Below are 23728 nucleotides of genomic sequence, written 5' to 3'. Positions count from 1 at the left end.
ACATGGGTAAACTTAAAAGTCACTGCTGAAAAAAAAATCTAAAACATAGAATCCAGATCTTTACATTTAAATAATGGTATATTTCCACCTCTTAATTACCCTGGAGTTATAGATTCCAAGAACTTTTGGAAACAGAATACCCAGATCTAGACAGGCAGATCAAAAAGCATCATTTATAAAACATCATTTTGTTTACCAAGCAGACTTCAAATAAGTCTGAAAAAGTCTGAGTGCTTTCAGGAGGAGTGCAGATTTTTTTGATTTTTCTTTAGGTTTTCAGATTTAGTTTTCTTGAACACAACTTCATTTCACCACAGAAAAAAAAATGGTTCCAGTATCTCCTTTATAATCAGTAAGCCTTCAGACTATTTTGTTTATATATAATATATAATATATAATTTGTTATGCAATGATGTGGCCATGATATCTACCCCCCCCCCATACCCCAATCTCCCAGCATTGATCTTAACTACCACAATAAATTTGACAATAACAATACAAAACTCCACACAAGCTAAACACTGTGTATAAAGAGCAGGAACATTTTATTATGTCAACATTTTTAATGCGCTACATCTTTTTGGTTAGAACTTTGGAAGTTGTGAAATCACACCCTACAGTGGATCCACAAATAAATAATGATTTGGAATGAGCAAAATTAATAAAAAATCATATAATAAGCTTACACGGCATTATTCAACGCGTTTATCAAATCATTGTAAAAAGAAATTGCAGAAAACAGAAGGTGAATAAATAGTTACGAGTCTTCTCTACTATAGGATCTTCAACATAAAGAACATATTTTTAGCTAATGTGGCAGTCAGTCTGACATTGCACAAAATATTTGCTTACAAAGATTAACTTGCATCTTCTAAATAAAAGTTGAAATCAACCTAAAACAAGCTCCTGTAAAGCCCAGTTCATACCTCCTGCGAATTCTTTGTGCAAAACGAATTTTGATGTCACAGGTGATTGTTTTGCTGAAGTCAGGTGAAGTGGTCAATCTTTTTAACAGAGATATCATTCTCTTAACATAAATAGAAGTCTCATAACATGAGCCAATTTTATAAAGAACTGCTCAAGCACAAAATACAATGTAGGTTAGCACAACAAAAATACGCTTGCCAGAATAAAGTTACCAGCCAAAATTAGGGCTAGAGATAGCAATATTGCAACAGAGGGGCAACAGAGATAAAATAATCCAATTCAATTAAGAGACCTTCCAAAGTTTTTCAGCATTTTCAGGTTTGCAGAGAAACTACGAATGAAGAATCCAACCCCCTCCCCCAAATGATAGAACTTATCATCATCTTCCTGTCAAAATTTGTGAACCTTATTTAAATAACAACATATTAAATACCTTATAAAAGTCACCAACATATCTGACCAACTTCCTCTCTCTTCATACTCTTTGTGCCCAGTGCAAAAATTGAAAACTTTGGATGGCCCCTTACTATTAGAACTATACAACGCAAAAGATGTTTTGTTTTTATAGAAAACTGGCGAAATACCATGTCAAAGATAACTTGAGCTTAGAACAAGGATTGGTAATCTTAACTGTTTTTTTTAAAACTGTTTTACCGTACTCTAAAATAAAATAACTTTTTTTATGTTAGATATATATAAATATGTACATTTAACAACACATGCTACTACATAATATAACAAATACTAACAAACTTTGTTAGGTAAATAAACAATATTTCAAACTTCAAAATTTTGCAACATTCTAAATTAAAAACCCAGGAAATAAAATTTCCAGATGAGTTTTACAATAAAACTATAATCACTGTTTGAGTATCAACATGGCTGAATAATATAGTAAACAAAATAAATTTTCTCTCCTACCATGCAAAGCTTTGAAACCTAAACCATGAATTTATAAGTTATATTAAGGCATCTAAAAGGTACAAATATATCAACTTTTTTTTCTTCTTCTTCTTAAATCTCAAAATACACTTTCACAAAATCATTTTTTTTTTCTTGGTGGCACTGATTACACTGATTAAGCCAAAAATAATTTATGACTGATCATTTTACAATATATCAAAATGTCATTACCTTATAAATGATCACTGATGCAAAACTAAATTTTAATTATTAATTATGATTTCTTTTTCTGATAATTACTTTGAAAGACAAATATGTTTTGCCTGAAAACGGTAAGCCATAACTATGAAAAACCAAATACTGTTTATGAACAACTTTCAAACAAACCAAAACCAAGTGCACACAGCCCAAAAACTACAAATACTAACGCATACTTATAACATATCGACCCTCTTAAAACCAGGCCATACACACTTATTATTATTATTATTAAATACAATCAATTTGAAAAAAATTAACTACAATGAGCGTTTTATTTAAATTAGAAGTCCTCATATGGGCATTAATTATTATTATTTTCTTCTTCGAAACAATACAAATTTGAATATTTTGCAGAGGAGGGAAGGAACAATTGATTCTAGTTTTGTCCCACATTGATTTGTGAGAAACCGGGAAACTCTGAAGTTTTTAAGATCTGTGGGAAACCAGAAGAGCACCACATGGCTCAAGAATACTCAAGAACATTTGTTTGATTTGATTTATCACCGTCCCAGTAATTGCAAACGCGGCAGGGTGCCCTCAATGCAGGACAAAACTAAAACTTAAATAGAAAACATTACCTTTGGCAAACTGATTCAAAATGGGCAAAAATCTGTTTTGAAAAATACCATAACAATTGTCTTAAACTTACTAAAAACATTTGTAACATTTGAAACATCAAATCGCAAACCTACTCACTTAAACTATACAACACAATTGAAACACTCTTAAAAAGCACCTGCGCAAAGGTAATAATTGATTTCAAAATTCAACAATAACATATTCTATAACACACTTCTCAATTTTTGAAGCAATTCTCCGGACAATCAAATAATTATTCTACAAAATTAGCTAAAACCCACTCAAAGCATTTACTAATTCAAAATATAAGTGGTTTAGAATTTTTGTATCTTCGAGTATTTTATTACACTTTTTATAATATTTCAATATCACCATTTTTGCATAGAATACTGTATTTAAAATTAGAAATATATTTTACCCTGTAAATATTTGGCATTTAAGTTAAACGAAGGCACTGAATCCAGTATTTTACCTCAGTTGATAAACACTAAAATATATTTTAAACAAACAATTTCAACCAATGGAATAAATCTGTGAACTTAAAATGAACTAAGAAAACAATACAACACCATCAACGAAGGTAAAACTCAACTTGGAAACAACAATCTTTTAAAAGCTGCAAACATTCATTTTCACTTATCTCAACTAAGGTTGTTTTACTTTTTCTTTTTTTCTTTAACTTATAACATATACTAAGAAAAAACAGTAAATCCTTAACTTATTATCAATCCAAATTAACACTGACAAAGACACGTATTCAAAATTTGTAATAAACAGATAATCTGTGGTAGGTTATTTATACAGTATTCTTTCTAAACCAAACATCTTATAATCAAAACGTGGTTTTGGGTTGGATACAGATATTCCTTTTTTTGGGGGGGAGGTATCAAAAATAAAGGGGGACAAACATTAATTTTTAATGTAATTTTGTACTGCTGGAAAAAGGATTGTCTTACCACGATGATAGACTTACACCAGCTTTAATCTTGAGCTAGGGGTTACACCAACATTCTGAATTAATATGGGTGTGATTTGGGTCAAATTTACTTTCAGTCATCAGGTTAAAACGGAGGTGGGAAATAATTTGGTTGTCAAAATGGCGGCAGGGGGCAAATCAATTACCTGGGGGAACCCCCCCCCCCAACCCCATACTAAGTGCTGTCGTTGATTCAAAATATTTTCAGTAATCCATATCACCAAATTAAAAAGAAAGATTAGGAGTACCTCCCCTGACCATTGATTCCAAAATCAACACAAGAACAAGATATACTCTCAACCGATATCAATAAAGCCATCTTACTACAAACACGTTACTGTACCGTATAAAAAATATAAGAAACAGCAAAGCAATTTTTGCACCTTTTTTCTTCTTATAGTCACAAGACATTTAGTTAATGTTCATATTATTTTCATTGCAAATTAATTTTATCTTTTATATCATCGAGGCTCTCTGCCAAGATTATCATTTAATACAAAATAAAGTAGTCATATAATAATTCTTTTCTTTTTGCATATTTTTCTGACTCTTCTCCATTCTTTGGAACATTATGTAGGAAAAATAAATTGTATATTTTGTTTTGCATGTCATTGAAAAAAGGTCAAATTTATTTCAGGAATGTTGTCCCGTTTCTTTGGAGTTTTATAAATCTGTTTAAAACACCAGGGTAACAGATAAAGTTACATTTTTTCTTGTTAATACAACACCATCCACCACAATAATTGAAAGGAAAAAAAATGATTAAAGTTAGTAAGCCCATAAGAACCATCTGTTGCCATATTATCACATTTACAGAAATCACAAAACTTCACATCAATTCAAATAATTTATACCAACCCCTTGCATATGATTTCATAAAGTAAAAGCCTGTAACATTTTGCCATATAAGTACTCACTGACTTTGATGGGTGGCTTTGGCTACAGCTATGGCTAGATCACTTGATCTTCTTATACCTACATTGCCTCTAGAGAAAACAGCCTCAGCCATAGCCGGTAATTTGGACATGGCCATAGGCTGAGTGGCTTTGGCTACAGCTATGGCTAGATCACTGCAACTTTTTAAAACTACAATATTGCCTCTGAAGATAACAGTCTCAGCCATAGCCGGTAATTTGGACATGGCCATAGGCTGAGTGGCTTTGGCTACAGCTATGGCTAAATCACTGCATCTTCTTATACTACATTATTGCCTCTGAAGCTAACAGCCTCAGCTACCAATTTGAGCTCAGCGGCTTTGGCTTCAGCTATGGCTAGACCACAGTATCTTCTTCTACTTCATTATTGCCTTTGAAGAATACAGCTCAGCCATAGCCGCCAATTTGGACTCAATGGATTTGGCTACAGCTATGGCTAGATCAACACATCTTCTTATTCTACATTATTGCCCCTGAAGATAACAGCCTCAGCCACAGGAAAACATTTCAACTTAAAACAACTTAAGTGATTTTGCTTCAAAGTGATTTTGCATAGCATAGAATGAAATTTCCTCCAAGCCTCACTATGGACATATAACAAACATGGAAGACACAACAAGATGGCTGCACTTTAACAATGGAGTTAAAGTTACGGTCAGTAACAGAATGTAAAAACCAGGGGTAAGAGCAATTGCTGACAAAATAATCTGTACCACATGTTAGGTGTATGTTGAAATGATGAAATTTCAACCTTTTGGGGTTATAGACTTGAAGTAGCTTTTGGGGACAGTGTCCTCAGCACGAGAGAATTGGACAAAGAGAAGAATTAAATAATTATCTGAGAAAATAACAGCTCATTTTTTCATCAAACAGACATAAAAAAGTCTGAACTCCGATAAAAGTCTGATATTTCTCAATGCTGTTATTACTTGGGAAGTTTTTAAAGTTCCGGTGAAACCTAAAAGAGTGCTCTTGTGAGAAGTAACATTAGTTCTTATACACCAAGTTATTACAATAATTCTCAAAGTGACTGCCAAAACCATGGAGGAAGGTACACATGAATTTAAATAATCTTTAGTGGGTTGCAGGTATGTAAAGAGCTGGCGCTGAGGCCGGTGCAGTGTTTGCAATGAAAGTGACAGGAGGGCTTTGCCCATAGGCTACCGTGGGTACCTTCACTGGGCTACCATAAGGAAATGCAGGTTGCCACTGACCTTGCACTGGGTACTGATAGGTGCCAAGGTTACCTGGTGGTGCTGGGTGGTAATTCACATGTGCGTAAGGCTCGGTTTGAATGCCCGTTGGATTAGCGTGTGGGTTGAAGAAGGTGTTTACGGGTGCTGGTGGGGGTTGCAGTGTTGGCTGCTGCTGCTGCTGCTGTTGTGCAAGGTGCTGGTGGACTGGGGACTCAATGTAGTACGACTGGGTGGGTCCTGTTTGAGACAAACGAGGAAGGTGAATAGTAGCGTTAGTATTTTGAACAACTGGGAAGGGTGACATGGGAAATACTCCTGGGCTAACAACATCAAAGGGAGATTTACGCCGGGTTGGGGTGACCAGACTCCGGGCAGCACTGGAGACTCGGATCTCGGGAGGACAAGCTGGAAGGAATGGAGAAGGTGACCGATTATCAATGTGAGCATTGTTGCTGTGCTCTTCAGACCGTGGAGTGGGGATTCTCAGCGGCATGCTGAGTCTCATAGGGGTTGTCATTGCAGATCTCGCCGCACTATTACCTACTGCGGAATCGGTATTAACAGCAGAAAGAACAACATTATCAGAATCACATTGCTGCTGCTGCTGCTGCTGCTGTTGCTGCTGGCCCTCTAAACTCAGCTGTGAAGCAGATCTTGAGATCTGTCTATCGACATATTGTTGATCTTGAACCAGAGTTGAAGTAGAGTCGTGAGGGCTGGAAGCAATGGTGCGTGGCGGGAAAGTGAAATATACAGCGTTCATTGGCAAAGGCAGCTGCTGATGTTGTTGTTGTTGTTGTTGTTGTTGTTGTTGTTGTTGTTGTTGTTGAACACCATTCAGGTGATCTCTTCCTTTGTTCTTCAGGTAGGGTGAAGATAAGGTCGACTGCTGATTGGAAATCACAGCCACATCTTGTTGACAACCTAGCAGTCAATTTTAGCAAAGTTTAAACAATCAGAAACACCACAATAAAAAGTTAAAACATTCAATCTTGCTGCAGAATATGTACAGGGACGGTCTTTGACATTTCTTTATACTCTCGTTTACCTGTACTAAAACTTGCGGCATTAGCTTTGAAATATATTAATTGTATTTTAACTCATAAGGGCATCAACACTACTGGGCCCAATTTCATAGAGCTGCTTAGCACAAAAGTTTGCTGAGCATGAAATTTTGGCCTTCATATAAAAACAGGATTTCAAACCAAATTTCCACGTGATTTTTCAGGATAAGCAAACAACAGCTGAATACCAGTAACAGGCATTATGCATCAAATGGAAATTTTGTTTGTAATCCTGTTTTTATCAAGGAAGAAATTTCACGCTAAGCAAATTTTTGTGCTTAGCAGCTCTATGAAATTAGGCCCAGGTTGGCACAATGAGGGTCCATTGCACCGTTTTGTATGGGGCTAATGAAGCATATGTGTTTGTGCATCTGCCTAGTGCACAACCCTATGCTTGCCTGAATGTGACATTTCATGGAAACACATTTTATGGAAAGACTTATTACTTTATCAGTAACAAAGTAAGCTACAATAATACCCAGTAGGTAAACCTCCCGTCAAGTGCAATATGAGTTAGTTAGAAAGCTGCTTACCGTTGGAGGCGCATACTCTCTGTTGCATACCTTCATCCACCTCCTCCTCAGAAGCATTACCACCAACAGAAACAGGACCCTCCGGGGAGTAATGTGTGGTGACTGATGTCTGCATCACATGCTGTTGGGCTGGCTGTTGGTGCGGAGTCTGTGACACCATGGCGCAGGGAGGGTGGTCTGGTGACTGCTGCATAGGAAGCTGCTGTTGCTGGTGCTGTTGCTGACTCTGCTGCTGCTGTTGTTGCCACTGTTGTATTTGGAAGAGGTAGAGGCGATGGTGATACTGTACAGAGGATAGTTTGTAAAGAACCACAGCCTAATGAACTTGAGAGAAATAGGGTCAAGTTGTTTGGGTATTTTGACGGAGAACCATAATTTAAATAATTTATACACTAAATGGCAGGCTGATTTATTTAAAGACCTCAGACCTTAACCTTTTATTGTTTAAGCAAGAAATTATCTCTTTCTAAAAAAAAAAGCGCTCTTCATAGGGAGCCGTTTCTCACAATGTTTTATACTATTATCAGCTCTTCGTTTCTCGTTACCAAGTAAGTTTTTATGCTAACAGTTTTTGCGAGTAGTTACCAAAACATTTTCATTGGTTCTAATTACTCTTTGCTTGTATTGTGAAACTAAAAATGTCCAAATGATTCTTTGCCTTTTTTTTATTGTGAGTGCAGAAATAAAAGTAACATTGAATTGAGTTATACTGAAATGAAATGTTACCGAGACTTTGACCAGTTTTGTTGAAAATCCTTACCTCAATCCCAAGGTTGTAATAGTAGCGCATAGTAGATACATCTGTAAGAAAAGAATCAAAATGAAAATAAGTTTGAAAATTAGTTTGAACGCTTTGACTAAAAACTGTTATTTCACCCAAAAGCCAACTCAGTAAACATCAAAATCTTATTCAGATATCAGATTTCTTCCATTGAAGCAATACTATTAATAATAATAATAATAATAACTAGTTCTTATAGTGCACTTTACAGTAATGTATCAATGCACTTTACATTAGTGCCCTGGTCATCGGGCCAATACATTCCTGCAATCTTGTTCAGATGCCGTGGCGTTCCAAAGGATTTTCGAAGACAATATCAACCTCTACCCTTGCATTACCCTTTTATGGGTGAAGAGAAACAATTTTAATGAAGTGTCTTGCTCAAGGACACAAATATCATGGCTTGGATTCGAACCAACACCCAGAGGACTAAACCACCAGAACTTGATTTTGATACTCTAAACCGCTCGGCCATTTCACTTTTACTGTTTGTACACAGGGCCCTTAGGAAAACCAGTTGTATTACCGATAAGGCTACCCTGTCTCAATAAATCAATAAATACATTTCTGTTGCTTCATCAATGTCAAGTTCTACTTTATAAAGAGCAGTTTGGATCAATACCTGATAAAGGGAGATCAGTTTGGATCAATACCCGATAAAGGATTGATCAGTTTGAATCAGTACCTGATAAAAGGAAGATCAGTTTGGATCAATACCTGATAAAGGAAGATCAGTTTGGATCAATACCTGATAAAAGGAAGATCAGTTTGGATCAATACCTGATAAAGGAAGATCGTAGCCATTTGGGTCTCTGGAGGCTGTGGCAGAAGCATTGACAGGTCCAGTCAAATTATCAGTCACTGAAAAGATTTATAACAACAAAAACACAAAATATAAATAACTTTGGTGATTGGCACAAACTAACAATTTTGTATCAAACTAGACAATCTGCTGTAAACACAAGACAGTTTTTTGTGGATAGAAAAGTGATTGTGGCACTGATCTTTCTAAGAAGTAATTTCATGTATCAATCAAATTTTCTGTTTATTTGTAGCAAGTTAAAACCAACAACTAATACAAAAATTAAACCCTAACTGATACTGAAAGCTGAACCTAAATTCAATGAAATTCAAATGGGCTTCATTACAGGATTCAAACCCAAGTATGCCAGTGGATTTTTCTTTTTTCACAGGACTCAGGAAAGTTCTTAGTTTCCAGTGCTTAATACAGATTGGTGTATGGGTGAGACAGTGTTTCAATTGGTTGCATCAGCTACGGCTACAGCTAGATTTCTGCGTCATCGTGTGTGGAAGTGTAGAACTTCCTTAGCAACACCCTTAGCAACAGTCATAGTCGTAGCCACTAATTCGAATACGGCCCAACAAACCCAAGATCCTTCCTGATACTTACATGGAATGACCATCGGGTAGAGTGGTATCCCAATAGGCACTCCTGCATTGTAGCCAGGCATCATGGGAACCGATGGCGGGGATGGGGTGTTACCGGCCGAGTGGCAGGCATTACTCCCACTGGTGCTTAGAGTGGAGTTGGAAGAATGCCACTTTGGAGCGTTAGGGGAGTAGTCATGGGAGGTAGCGGTGTTCTCCCGTTGCTGATTGGTATGGTAGTTGTCCCTGCTGAAATGATTCTGAAGAAAGGAACAAATGAAATATTATACAAAGCAACTATGACTAGTAACAGTAAACAGTTACAACCGTGTGTAAATCTTTTTTTGGTGGAGTGTTCATTCTGAAAAGAGCCGGTGTGGTCTTGAAGTTTCGAACAGCATGATAGTATCATGAGCTATATAGTATAATGAGCATGAGATGGTAATAATAATATAATAATAATAAAGAACACTTAGTGGAGCGCCGGTATCCGCCTAAAGAAGGCGCTCATGGTGCTTGAGGAGAGAAAGACAAATTGCTTGACAGCCCAACAAGTGATGGTGTCTGGGAAAATCGGTTATTTTACAGACCATAGAACACCCACTTTTCCCAGCCATGATCACTTATAAGTAAGGCTGTTAAACAATCACTGCATCACCTATAACGCTCTCTAAATATGCCTCCCTTATCTTTAGCAAGGCAGTTATGAATTTATATTCGGTTTGCAGTAACACTATGTGTATCTACTTGCCAGGTAGATTGTGTTCTTTTGAGAACTTGTCTTACTGTACCATCTACTACCCTGCTACATGTACTACCGCGGAGGAAATTCTTTGAATTTGGGAGACTTCTCAGTTCTGACAAGGCAGTTATGCTTGACAACTTTACTTAGAAAGTGACAGTGGCTGGGCAAATCAGCTGAACAAACAATAAAAAAGCCATATTATTTATGTGAAAATAAGCTATTGATGAATTATGACATACCCTTCCTGAATTAGGTGCACCTTGCCCATCACCTCTTCCTGAGGGAAAAATAAAACACAACTTCAAAAAGTTTCCAGAATTTCACAAGCGATGTTTCTGAGGAATACATACATGAATCATATTTCTTCTTTTTATGATAGGATCTTGCAAGTTGAAAGTCTTGCCAAAACATTGGTGATACAACTTGAATAATTGCCAATTCCTGAATCACTTATAAATGAAAAACATAAACACCCTTGATGTTGGAAACTGAATCATGCTTCTACTAGGAGGGGAGGGAGTCTTGCTAAATAAGGACACAAGTATCAAGACCAGGGTCCGATTTCATAGAGCTGCTTAAAGGCAGTGGACACTATTGGTAATTACTCAAAATAAATATTAGCATAAAATCTTACTTGGTAACGAAAAAAGGGAGAGGTTGATAGTATTAAAAATTGTGAAAAACGGCTCCCTCTGAAATTACATAGTTTTTGAGAAAGAAGTAATTTTCCATGAATTTGATTTTGAGACCTCAGAATTAGATTTTCAGGTCTCGAACACACAACTTCGTGCGACATGGGTGGGGTTTTTTCCCTGCAACTCTCTTGTGGTTCATACATTCATATTATTACCATTATCATGAAGAGACATGTCTTGAAATCTTCCCTGGATGTTCTCACCTCCAAAATTTCCTCTTCCTTTAAAAAAGAGAAAAGACCAATAACAATTAAACAATTATTTCAGATGAGTGGTGGCAACAGATTATCTGTTAAAATAATTCAATTTTTGTATTCTCAGTCTTTTTCAAAGCCTTCTTTCATAAATAAAACTCTGCTAGGGTCAACATGAGAGAACATGAACAACCATTTGTAACCTTTTCTGCAGTTTTAGACAGGGGAGGGGAAAAAAAACATAGGGAAAACCCATGCTGTGTGCTCTGAACACCCAAATCACATGAACGGATCCAGTTGCTGGATAAATTCTTCTTCAAGGTGAAAGAAATTGACAGTTCAAACTTAAAGGCGATGTGAAAAGTCCACAAAACACAAGATTCACACACCAAGCTGATATTTCATCAGGGTTTCTGTAAAACATCTTCAAGGGAATGGAGTCTGGATGGAAAGGGCGATTAAATACATAAAAACTTGAAAAGATAACTCCTTACCATCAAACATAGCAACGGGAGACGGTGTGTTTATTCTCTGGATGGGAGAGACACTTTTCCTGCCTTCCTTTCTGAATTTATCCCACAGGTTAACTGGACTTGCCAAGTTGATGCGACCAGACTGGTGTCCCTGAAACAACCAGAGAGAAAAGGGCCTCATAATAAGAATCATAAACATAGACATTTGTAATGCGCCAAATCAATCTAAAGAGATGTTCAATGCGGAGAGACAATGTTAACAAAACAATACATGAAATCAGCCCCCACTGACAGAAAAGAACATCTTCCAGACTTACCGGTAGAGCAGGAAATGAGTTGGAGTCTCTCTCTTGAAGTTCAAAGAGAGCAAGAGATTCTTCTAATGCTCTCTTCTCATCGTACTCTTCTTGAACCATACTGTTTGGATAGGAGTTGTGCATCGTGTGGTTACAGCGACCATTTCCTTTACCTTTCCTGAAGAAAATCAAGTTTCAGGGGAAAAAAGGTTAAAATTAATTTGTATGGCTTCTTTAGGTTACAAAAATGACACTGAGGCAATTGCCTTTGTTACCCTGGTCTTGACATTGGGGCCATTTTAAAAATGTATTAAATAAAAGTGCCCTCTGCAAAATGAAAATTGCCATGCCCTTTCGAAGACGAAACTTCAGGCCTGAAAGTACAGGATAAGTTATTATCCAAAATGTTTTGACATACTAATAGTAATATGGCTTTCATAATATAGTGACCCATTTATATAGTGACCTATATTAATATACTCTACTGCGAATTACAAGAAATTCTGAATAGAACAAAGAAAATTGACTAAGGCGGAATGTGAACCTGCGACCTGCGGAGTTAGGTAATGAAACCAGATATAAACACCATCCCGGTGAGCCATATTGGCTCGGGACACACTTTACTTCTACTTGATTGACTTACTGGTAGGGAGAAGTTGATCTGGGACTCTGTTTGTCGTGTTGCATCAAGGGGCGGATGAATGGTGGATGCTGGTGTGGTTGACCGTGGTCGAAACCTTGAGAGTTGTTTGGAGGGGCTGGAGAGGAGTAGTGAGAGTTGAAGGGAACATTTGGCGGCTGACTCATCATCGGACCAACTTTCCTCATGGCCTTGGCTTTCATCCTATATACTTCTAGATTCGGAATACAAAATGGATGTTAACTTTTAAAACTAAGAAAATATCTTAAGGGGGAGGGGACATTTGGCTATTACTCCAAAAATTAATGACCTTAAAAACGTACTTGGTTATGATATGTTGATATTATAAAACATTGTCAGAAACGACACCGTTGAACTAATGAAGCCCTTCTCAGGCATCTGAACGCACAAAATGTTGTGCAACTTTGATGACAAATTCAGCTCAGCATATATTGGGATACACCATGTGATGATACCAGAAGTATACCCTGCCTTTCAGGAACTCAGAAAGCCTGGAAGGTCTCAACTTCTCTCTTATTATAATTTGGTTTTTACCCTTAAACCACTGTGTATTAAGCATTGCATACTCAGAACTTTCCCGAACTCTGTGGAAATAAATCCAAAGATATATCACTCGAGTAGGATTCAAGTGGGAGAACTTTGTATTGCTAGAGCAGATGTCATATCATTAGACCACCGAGCTAGCCCGGTGGCTAGAGGTGAAAGGGTAAAAAACAAATTATAATCTATATCCTCGATGCAAAATTATTTTCTTTCTTATTACTACTACTTTGGTTTATAACAAAACAAAAAATAAAAACAAAAAACAAAACATGGTTGGCAGTCAAAAGGAGGCTAAAATAACTTTACAATTAAAGCATTTTAAAATGATTCATAAATACTCAGAAAAAACTTATTTGAAACCGTTTTACTGCAAACCTTTAAGAAAAGGTGGCTAAAATACACAAAATGACGTCATGACCAACCTGAATCGCTTGCCACTCCGTTTGTGAACTTATGATAGTAGCTAGTCAGATTCTTGTAGTGTCTGCCACTAAGAGGGCTCCAGGGTCGATGACTTGGATCAGTCGGTCGGAGATTCTTCATCGGAATAGTGTGTCTTTTGAAAGCAAAAAAACAAAAGTCAAGAGAAAGTTACACAAAAACATGATTTATAAAGTGCTTCAAAGTGTGCGTAATTGTTGTCAAGAGAATAATGAATGACAAAGCACATACACCTTCAACTGAAAGAGTACAGCTCGATTCATACTTTCTGTGACTGCGAATTTGCCGAGCTCTACTCTTGCAAAATATTCGCAGCGAAAACAGGGCTGTGACGTCAAATTTGCTTTGCACAAAGCATACACAGAAACTAGGCTTTAGTCAAAGTAAGTCATGTGTAAAAATGTAATATGTAAATTTTTTAATTTGAAGTCTTCCACATTTAAAAGCAAATCTAAAATGTTTTGTGTAGAGTGAAAGTACTGGCTAGGTGAACTTCCAGAATCGGTTTAGTGGACAAAGATCTCTTTTTATAAATTTAAGAACGAAGGTCTTACTTTTCGCCCAAGTCTTCAATGAAAACAGTAACAGGACCGTTGCAGGATTGCACGTCTTGGATGTGAGCATTGTACATCTTCTTTGGATCATCGAGGAACACCTTAGAAAACACAAGAATCATAAATGGTTTGTTACTATCAGTGGCTTCTTATAAAGCGCTCAGGTCCATCACTCAATGACGCTTCAACATTATTACCCCTTGTCACTGGGCCATTTTATTTCACTCCTTAACCCACTCAGCTCCCTTGGGAGCATCCAGCTTGTACTGCCAAATGTCTGGTGCACTAAGCTACTTCAATCACAAGAACCATCTCTGCCCTCCCAGTTACCTCACACCGATGATTTAAACCACCAGAACTTGAACTTGATGCTCGGCCATATCACTCTTTGTTGACCATTGATGGAATGGAGGATCATCTAAGAGTGCCAAGTACTTATGTTCCTTAGGTAAACCCTATAAATAGTAGATTGAAATCTACAACATACTCATAATGAAGTTGGATTGGACTTGATGGTGATTATTCAAATATGCCATCCCCCAGAGAGCTTGGGGAACCAAACTAAACTCTGTGGATTATAATACTCTACATAATAAAACATGGAGACAAATTGTATGTAAAGATATCATGAGCATGTACCAATGCTTAAAATGCTTGCTGCACATTACCACAACTGGCTCCTTAAAATGGAACAACCAAGAATATTGTGGTAAAGAATTGACTGGAATTGAAGAAAAAAAATGTCAGGGGAATTGGGTGAATAATAATGGTAACTCATTACTCAACTGTTGCACTATAATAATGGTGGTATATCTGATTTCATGTAGAGCAAAACAATGTACTCATGCAGTCCTCCAAATCTAGAAATACATACTCAATCAACAACATTTGTCTTTCATTAGAAATGGGTTCAATTCAACCTTGACTAAGGGGCTTTTCACGATTATCAACAAGCAAACAAACCATACGCTGGGAAGGAAGGGGTAATGCCCGCCACTGCCTGCCATACACTATAAAAACAATAGCTTCATGGGCCGTTTTGCACCGTTAGATAAGACACTTTTTTTTCAGATAAGCTGCATCTTGTAAGCAGAAAATCAGGGCATTACATAATATCTGTACGTTCTTTATATACTTCTTTTATAAGTCACGTAACATACCTGACACTTATCTCCAGGTACGTACTGCATTCCCGATGCTAACAGGAAATCTTGATGCTGTTGCTCTGTTTAAAACCATCAATAATAATATGTCAGTAATGTTTAAATTGGCAGGTTTCTATCGAGCTACAAGCCCTGCAGTCTGGTGGATTTTCCTCACGAATTCGGGCCCTGCAATCGTTGATTGCTTTGTCTTTTTCAATAAAATTGAAAGGCTTAAGAAATTTTTAGAAAAAAATCACTACGTGTCAACTAGTTTAAACTGACTGCCAAAGCAACTAACTGTTGTTTGTAAAGTAAAACTTTGAGCCTGGAATCTCACCCTTTCGTTCCTCATTCCATGCATCAAATTCCACATTCCGATAAATCTCTGGATCCAATGCCTTGGCAACCCTGTAGGGTAGAGGAGGACGTCTCTTCTCTTCATGAAATCTCCCATAACGATCTCTCCCATCCTATCGAGAAAAAAAAAAAATTCAAAGTTACTTCATGAGCTTCAGTATTCCTCTTGCACCTTCAATCAGGAGGCTGCCCACCTTTGGGCGCGTTTTCCCCTTCAGAACCAATAACTGTTTCGGTTATACTAGCCTCTGTCGTGTATTCTGTTTGTCTAGTCTGTCGTGTGTTTTCTGTCTTCTGTATAGTATTTTCTGTTGTTTGTCTGTCAATAGGTTTAGGCACAAAAGCCTCTGCTTCACCTTAACCTAATTGTTGTCCTACTTAAAGCTTCCTAATAGATATAACTATCTAAAGCATTGTGAACTTTCATTTGTTTTCATATTCTAAGTTACAAACTTTGTTAAATGTGTAAATGTACATGTAGGGCAGCAATAAAATAAATGTGTGCAAATAATTCAAATAATTCAAATTCAACTTGCCATTGGTTGACCACTGGCCATTGATCGAAACAGTTATTAGTTGAAGCCACGAAAGCACACCTTTTATACTTCCAGTGACCACCTTGCTCATTTTTCTTTTGCTAATAGACCCCTTGAATATGATGTCGTAGGCCAAAACAGTCACCTCACAGAGGTCAATAAAGAGCTATCATTGGCTGAGAGTTGTGCGCAGAGTGCACAGGGAGGGCAGTCATACAAGAAGAGAGAAATCATGTGCTTGATAATGTTGTGCACATTGTTACTCTACATGACCAAAAACATAAACATGTATTGCGGAAACAATACGAAAAAGCTGAAGAAAAGATCATATGGAAGACGGTACGAACCACGCAATTTATTTTTATTTTTATAATTAACGCAAATTCAACTACATCTTTGTTATAAATACCCTTTCTATTCCGCACTCTCTATCGTCTCTTTCTTTCAATCCCTCAGCGCTACAATTACTGTCTCTTCTGGGTTTCTTATTGGAGCATCTTAAGATGTCGACTGCTTCATCCACCTGCTTGGAAAGCTTGAAGACATCCTTGTACAAAATCTCATAGATGACCGCTGGTGGAGGTTGTGGGAAAAAAATGAAGATGTTAATGCCCAAATACATGTGCAAGAAAGACTTCCACAGTCAATCAAAACGATTTAACCAAGTGAAGAGTTTCCCAAATCATGTGTAGTTTACCTTGAGTAATGGCTGCGTTTTCTTGGAACTTTCTTGAGAAGACACTGTCATAGTGGTTACCATGGGAGAAGCACAACACAACCTAATAAAAAATAAAATAACCGTTTTGTTTTTCATTTACACAGACAATAAATTAAAACATTGTTGTGGTATCCGCTTCTAATTACCCACTTATTGCACACGCTGTGCGATAATAATGACAGTGCCCTTTAAAGCTTTTGTTTGTGATGTGATGGTCAATGTGCATACATGTAGTACCTGGGCCCAATTTCATGGGTCTGCTTTCCGCCGAATTCTGCGCTTACGATCACGATTCCCCGCTTATGTGCAAGGGCCAAATTTCTGTGCTAGCCTTGCAAGCGTAGAATGCCTAGTAACGTGGAGTACGCACGCGCAGAAGCCAAAATTCGCAGCTAACCTGTGAAATATGCTTGCCGTAAGCACAGAATTCCCTGCTTCCCTAAGCGCCGATTCTGTGCTTATGGTAAGCAGAGCCATGAAATTGGGCCCCGGTTGATATTTCATGTTTCCATATGTCCAGCCACAAGCAGACTATAGTCTGGACGACAGAGTTCCTTTAAAACGTCTGCTCTAGAATGCATAGATCTGAATCACAATCGAATAACAAGCTAATGATGGTTCCCAGAAGTTCTAGTTGTATTGCCATGAATACATTCAGTCAGACCGAAACCTAACCACTATCATTACCGCCAAACCACTTGCCACCACAGGGCGATATACAAAGGTAACAGAACTGTTAGCACCCTCTACCGCCGAATAAATTCTTTCATGACATGTATTCATTATTGGGTACACAACTGGAGCGCTTGAAACCAAGACTAATTGTTCGCCTGTGGATTTTGTTTGGGGAGGACTCAAATAGCAATGAGAACAGGATTGAGTGATTTTTCTAGGATGGCGTTGGTAGAGTTGTTGGTCACACCCTGAGATGTAATTTTGCTTGGTTTCTCCTTTTCAATGAAAACCAGAATCTAAAACAAAACTAAACCTCTTTAGTGATTTCTTTTCTTTTATCACTACACAAGGAACCCTCAGAAAAAAATCCATAAATTTAGCAAACACTTTTTGACGCAAAATGGTAATTCTAACCTTGTCTGGGAAACCATTCTGAGTTACGTTGAAAGCACCCATTCCAGGTTCCTGATATACATGGAAGTCTCTCCTAAGGACAAAAAAATGTTGCCAAGAAAGTTAACATAAAATACTCACTTGTTAAGAATTAGCAATGAATGCTTAAGATTGTCTTTAGGCATTTGTAAATAATGGCTTAGCCATCAAAGTGCAACCCTAATAAAATTAATAATAATAAAGAAACTAACAAAGCGCAGTACTACAGCAAAATCGGCCTCAAAGCGCTGTGTACAATAAGCTTGGGCGGTTCCTTCGGTTACCCGGTTCTACCCGGTTCCAAATTGAAAACTGGACCGGCGGTTCCACTCTTCTGTGGAACCGGGTACCCGCTTTTGTCGGTTCCGATTTTAAAAGACCGAGTCCCAACTATAAAAGGCTCTGTGGAGCCGATCCTGCGACGAACCGGCTCTAGACTAAATTGAGGCTTGATGTTGAAAGCGGTGACCGCAGATACAGTGTGCAAAGGCTTCAAGCCGACATGAGTATCAACTATCACGTGTGGCTGCATACACAGTGCACAGCCCCCTCCAATGCTACATCTATACATGTATATCTCATGCATATACATGTACATGTAGGGTCCAAAGTCCAAATAGACAGCACGTTGTGATTGGCTGCCGATATATCCATATTCATAAAAGCTTGCCCCATCCATGCACAAAACACACAGTACTGTATGCATGTACAGGCATGTACAGGCATGTACACTTGTATGTACAGAGACGACACACTGCATGCACTACGGACGTACTGCACTACGGATGTACTGCACTACGGACGTACTGCACTACGGACGTACTGCTACACAACGGACGTACTGCCGGCTAAATCAAAGACTTGGTTAAATGCAGGGAGAATAGATCGGCTTCAATTGTGTGTGTGTGAGCTCGGGACCGATGTCTGATTAACTTGGTTATTTTCAGTTAAAATAGATCGGCTCAATTGTGTGTGTGTGAGCTCGGGACGGGCGGCTTATGTTTTATATTGAATTGGAACCGGGTATGTCTAAGAACCGAGCTTTTTTTCGGAATCGGAACCGAGCCCCAAATTTCTGGAACCGCCCAAGCTTAGTGTACAATACAAAGCAAGATAAAAAGATAAAAACTATGAAAATACATTAACTGTTGTAACTGCTTACCAACCAAAAGGTCCTATTGTATAAATGCAAAATAAAAAGTTAATAGCATGACATCAGTTAAAAGTTACAACATTACAACATGAGCATATACAATAATCAAATGAAAGTAAGAAGTTTTTATATAGACTTACTTGTACATAAGAGACAAGGCACTTATCTCAACTTGACCAGCCCATTCCTACACAAAGAAAGAGAGAAGTTAGAACAGATGGAAATATAACAGTGTTTTAAGTTTATATCTCTGCTTGTTTCACATGTATTTTCTTGCAACTTTGATGACCGATTGAGACCAATTTTTAACAGATCTGTTATTTCATGCATATGTTGGGACACACTGGCGAAAATACCGGTCTTTGACAATTGTCATACATGTCCAGTGCCTTTAACCAAGTAGGATCAAGCAGACCTAAGTATTTTCTTGACCTTAAATGTTCCTGTACATTTGTGTAGTATTTGGCGTGTATCAGTATTAAGGAGTAAGTGAGTTGAGGCACAGAGGAGGAAATAAATGCAGGTCAAGTTGGTTTCGATGCAAGAGTCAGAATAACGTCCCGTGGCTGGCCAGGGCCCACTTTCATAGAGCTGCTAAGCACAAAAGTTTGCTAAGCATGAAATTTCTTCCTTGATAATAACAATATTACCAACCAAATTTCCATTTGTTACAGATTGCTTGTTACTGGTATCCAGCATTTGTTTGCTTTAACCTGAAAATCACGTGGAAATTTGAATGGTAATCCTGTTCTTATCAAGGAAGAAAATGTCATGCCCTGGTCAGGTATGCCACTCCTGCTGTCAATCACCATAATGTAATGAATCATTTTTACCTTTGGGTTTTTCAGCTTGTAGAGGTGATGATCAAAAGGTCCCTCAACAAACTGGAATTAAAAAAATCATAACCATCTGAATGGAGAAATCTCAGTTCATAAATTTTTAGGCTCGAAGCAATCCGGTGGTAACTCATAAGACTCGTAATCTCTCTCATACAAACATTGGCTTAACGTCTATGATTTTGAGTATATAACAGTAAAAATATTGTCATTCAGTAAGCAGACAAAAAAGCCTTATTGTAGTCATTGTGAAATCAGTGGTTAGCTTGGTAGGATCCGAACCCACAACCTTGGGATTGCAAGTCCTACAGTCTAATCATTGGACCACAGCGACTTGATACCAACTAGTACTGCCACCAAAGAAAATTCTGAGGGACCGATCAAGGTATACTTTTCCAAACAAGTTCAGATGAACTATTTCCTTTCTTGAACTGTAGGAGAGATTTGACTCCCATCACAGTCACTTCAAAAAATCCTAAATTGTCATTGAAATGCACAATATGAACTCAGACTTTGCGCCATTTTGACTGAAGTTATCGGTAACACGCTTTCAACACCCATATATGGAAGAACATTGCTATCTCGACCAATGTAGTTCATTGCCCTCTTCAGTTGATTGACTCTTCAGGCTTACCGGAGCAAAGCGATCTTTGTTGTTTTCCATGTACTGGATACAGGCTTCTCGCACTTTGACGTGAAGAGCTTGAGTGTGGAACACCTAAAAGTAGAAAAATAAAATATTACACAATTAAGGCTGTGTCTGAATTGGCGGCTACGGCTATGGCTGTACCCCTGTGTCAACATGCTTTGAAGTACAGCACATCCTCAACAAAACACTTAGTAACAGTATTAGCCATAGCCATTTATTCGGATAGGACTGGACCATCACATTGAAGTATAGGGCATCCTTAACAACACCCTTAGCAACAATCATGGAAGTCTCATGGAAGTATAGGATGTCCTTAGCAATAACCTTAGCAAATGTAGTCGTAACCCATATTTCGGTTAAGCCTAAGCCAATGGCAGGTTATTTTAATAATGTCTGGTACAATGACTTAATTGGTCACAAATGACCGCTCAAGTTACAGTATACATTGTAGCAAAACAAACATTGGCAAAGCCAATGACCATTGTGTCGCAATGTCTCGTCGTCGCCTCTAACATAAAATTTGTAAATTTGCAAAAACTTGTCTTAAAGGAACCATTTCACACAGCAACTGTCCCTAGTCTGAGGAATTTAAATTTAAGTTGTAACTTGTTTAGAACGTTAAGAAGTAGTTGACATTATTCAACTCAAACTTAAAAATGGCTTTAATTCAGACTTTAGGTGATATTTTTTATGACAAAATAAATGTATGTCACAGCTTTTCAGAGCCTGAGGCAAACAAAATTAGTTGACTGGACCAAGTCATTCAATAGATTGTGAAATTCAACACCCCTCCCCCCTCAATTTTATCAAAGCCTATCCTAAATAAGCAGGGAGGGGATGGTAATACAAAGCATGTGACATGAAACACTTGTCTTCGTGGGTAGCATTGTTATATTTACAACTTTTTTATCCTGCCACCACCTTAACCCATTTAAACAAAATTAAAAAATGTATCCCATTTAGGTAAATTAAAATGAATAGGGTAGATGGCCTTAGCTTTCGATCCAAACCGGACCTTCTTCAGAGGCATAAAACAAGTACAAACAAATACATATCCATTTATAGAAAAAGAGAGGGGAAAGGGATTAAGGGAAGGATCCAGAAAGAAGCGGGAAAATACCAGCCAATCAAAGTTTCTATTTCAGAAACAATATTGATGGCTATGAACCAATAGGAGTGAAGTGGCAAGGACAAAGGATGTTTAGTATGAAAGGATGGGTTACTGGACCATATTTAAAAATTAGAGGTGGCAGGATACAGAAACTTTTTTCAATATTCTGAAAAATACAAACCAACCAAGTCCAAGCAAAATAACACATAGGCTAAATAAGTAAAATATTATTATTATTATTAGTTACTATTTATGATTTATTAAAAACATTCAATTTAGTTGACATAAAAAGGAAAATTACATCACAAAATATTATATATTTATAATTATTGGAAAAGTTTCCGTATGGCGCCACCACTTTTTCATTAGAACTTAAATAATATAGTAATTATAGTATTTATTAGTATCTACCTCGACTCATTGAGATATCCCTTTTTGTATAAATTAGTAAAAAAAAGTGGTGGCGTGATACAGAAAGTTACCTCAATTATTGAACAGAAATATTGTCATAGAATTTGTTTAGGAGGGCAGGTCAATGGATAACTTTCCGTATGGCGCCACCAACTGTGACCTTTTCACTCATTTTTACAATCTCGTTATTGAGGTAAATTAGATACTATATTATTTCATATCGAATGAAAAAGTGGTGGTGCCATCCATACGGAAACTTTTCCCAGGTCAATTCCTCCACACCCAAACAAATAAGGCAGGGAGTGTGTACTTGCCACATGTTGCCACACTGTCCCAGCCAAGACTCGGACCCTCCACTACCAAGAAGCCCCCGCCCCTTCTTCCCTCCCCCAAATTCCTGTTCTTCAACTTTTTCTAGACTTCTCCATTCCATCCATACATTCACGGTTGTTGCCAGTTTCAATTATACTGACTTTTGAATACTTATGTTCATATACAAACACAAGCACAATTTAAAATACCAAATACTTATCACGTTTCCGACCTAAACGTATGCAAAATATTTCTCACCTGTTCTGCAACTGCACGGAAAAGGCAGGAGCCATCCTTCGCGGTGACTTTTCTGTACAAACCAACTGAAGACAAATAGTCGTCTATCGGCTCAATAATTCTCTGGAACCGACGCATTGTGACAAGTAAATTACCCAACAAAAGGACCTCATGTGACTGCCCTAAGTTGGGTTGCCCACAAATTAAAATATGCAGAAAACAATAATCACGTAGCAACGAAAAGGGCGAGCAAATTAACTAAATGCTGACAGCTTTTGCTTTCTGTTTGACTAAACTGTCGCCATGTTTTTGTAATACGCAATATGCGTGTGTGTGGTTTGAAGCACGCGTTTCACGGACGATGTTTACAGATTCACTTTTGCACGTGCTCTTCTTTTGGGAAACGGTTTCTGATTGGCTAAAACATACATTTAGACTTCGGCCACTGACCATTGACGCATCGAGTACAATTAGTTTGCTCTTCTACTAGCTTGAGATTTCTAGTAAAATTAATAATTATCAATAACAACGGTCAACACATTGTTTTATCAGTTAAAAGCTTGTAAATGATGACTTGCTTTGTACACAACTTCCAGGAATGAGTAGCTTTACCATTATTTTTTGGGGAGGGGGGACTGACAGATTTCACAACTCTACGATTTCGGAAAGTTTATCCTCGGCCACTGGACGGTTTCTGGGGCGTGAGATTGGACGTGCCGAAGTTCACGAAAACACTAGCCATTGTCCACTGTAAATAAAAGCCTCAATCTCCGTTCGCATTTCACATCTTCGTCACCTCCCCCCTTTTTTTTGGGGGGGGGGGGTGGGCCGGGGGGCAATTAGTTGAATAACTTCGTCTACGGAATTGACCGACATAAAGTTCTCCTTGCTCTATGTAGAATTAGTAGTATATAAACGTAACAGTGAACCTTCACTATTATGAACACACTTTTTTTGATTGACGGGCGGGGCGGGAAATTTTCCCCCGCTTTTCATTCTCTGTCTTCAAT

General features: G+C 37.7%; 1 protein-coding gene across 2 annotated transcripts; it reads right to left on the bottom strand.

Annotated features, from left to right (window-relative positions):
* Positions 1-522: 522 nt before the first annotated feature.
* LOC117293448 (putative bifunctional UDP-N-acetylglucosamine transferase and deubiquitinase ALG13) lies at positions 523-23077 on the bottom strand. 2 transcript variants are annotated; one of them, XM_033775786.1, is made up of 21 exons: positions 22740-23077; positions 20633-20716; positions 19996-20046; positions 19303-19349; positions 17992-18064; positions 16882-16963; positions 16594-16757; positions 15629-15761; positions 15307-15371; positions 14147-14247; positions 13574-13707; positions 12591-12801; positions 11969-12125; positions 11673-11802; positions 11140-11205; positions 10529-10566; positions 9567-9804; positions 8936-9016; positions 8135-8175; positions 7375-7657; positions 523-6701 (listed from the first exon to the last, which is right to left on the bottom strand). In XM_033775786.1, exons 1-21 carry the CDS (start codon positions 22854-22856, stop codon positions 5656-5658), a joined length of 3342 nt encoding a protein of 1113 aa, XP_033631677.1. In that variant the 5' UTR covers positions 22857-23077; the 3' UTR covers positions 523-5655. The 2 variants fall into 2 exon arrangements, with proteins under 2 accessions (XP_033631677.1, XP_033631678.1); XM_033775787.1 differs by having other exon boundaries at positions 523-6014; positions 22740-23074.
* Positions 23078-23728: the final 651 nt, after the last annotated feature.

Source organism: Asterias rubens, chromosome 8 (assembly GCF_902459465.1).
Source record: "Asterias rubens chromosome 8, eAstRub1.3, whole genome shotgun sequence".
In the NCBI taxonomy this organism is placed as follows: domain Eukaryota; kingdom Metazoa; phylum Echinodermata; class Asteroidea; order Forcipulatida; family Asteriidae; genus Asterias; species Asterias rubens.
This window is presented reverse-complemented; position numbering and strand designations above follow the sequence as displayed.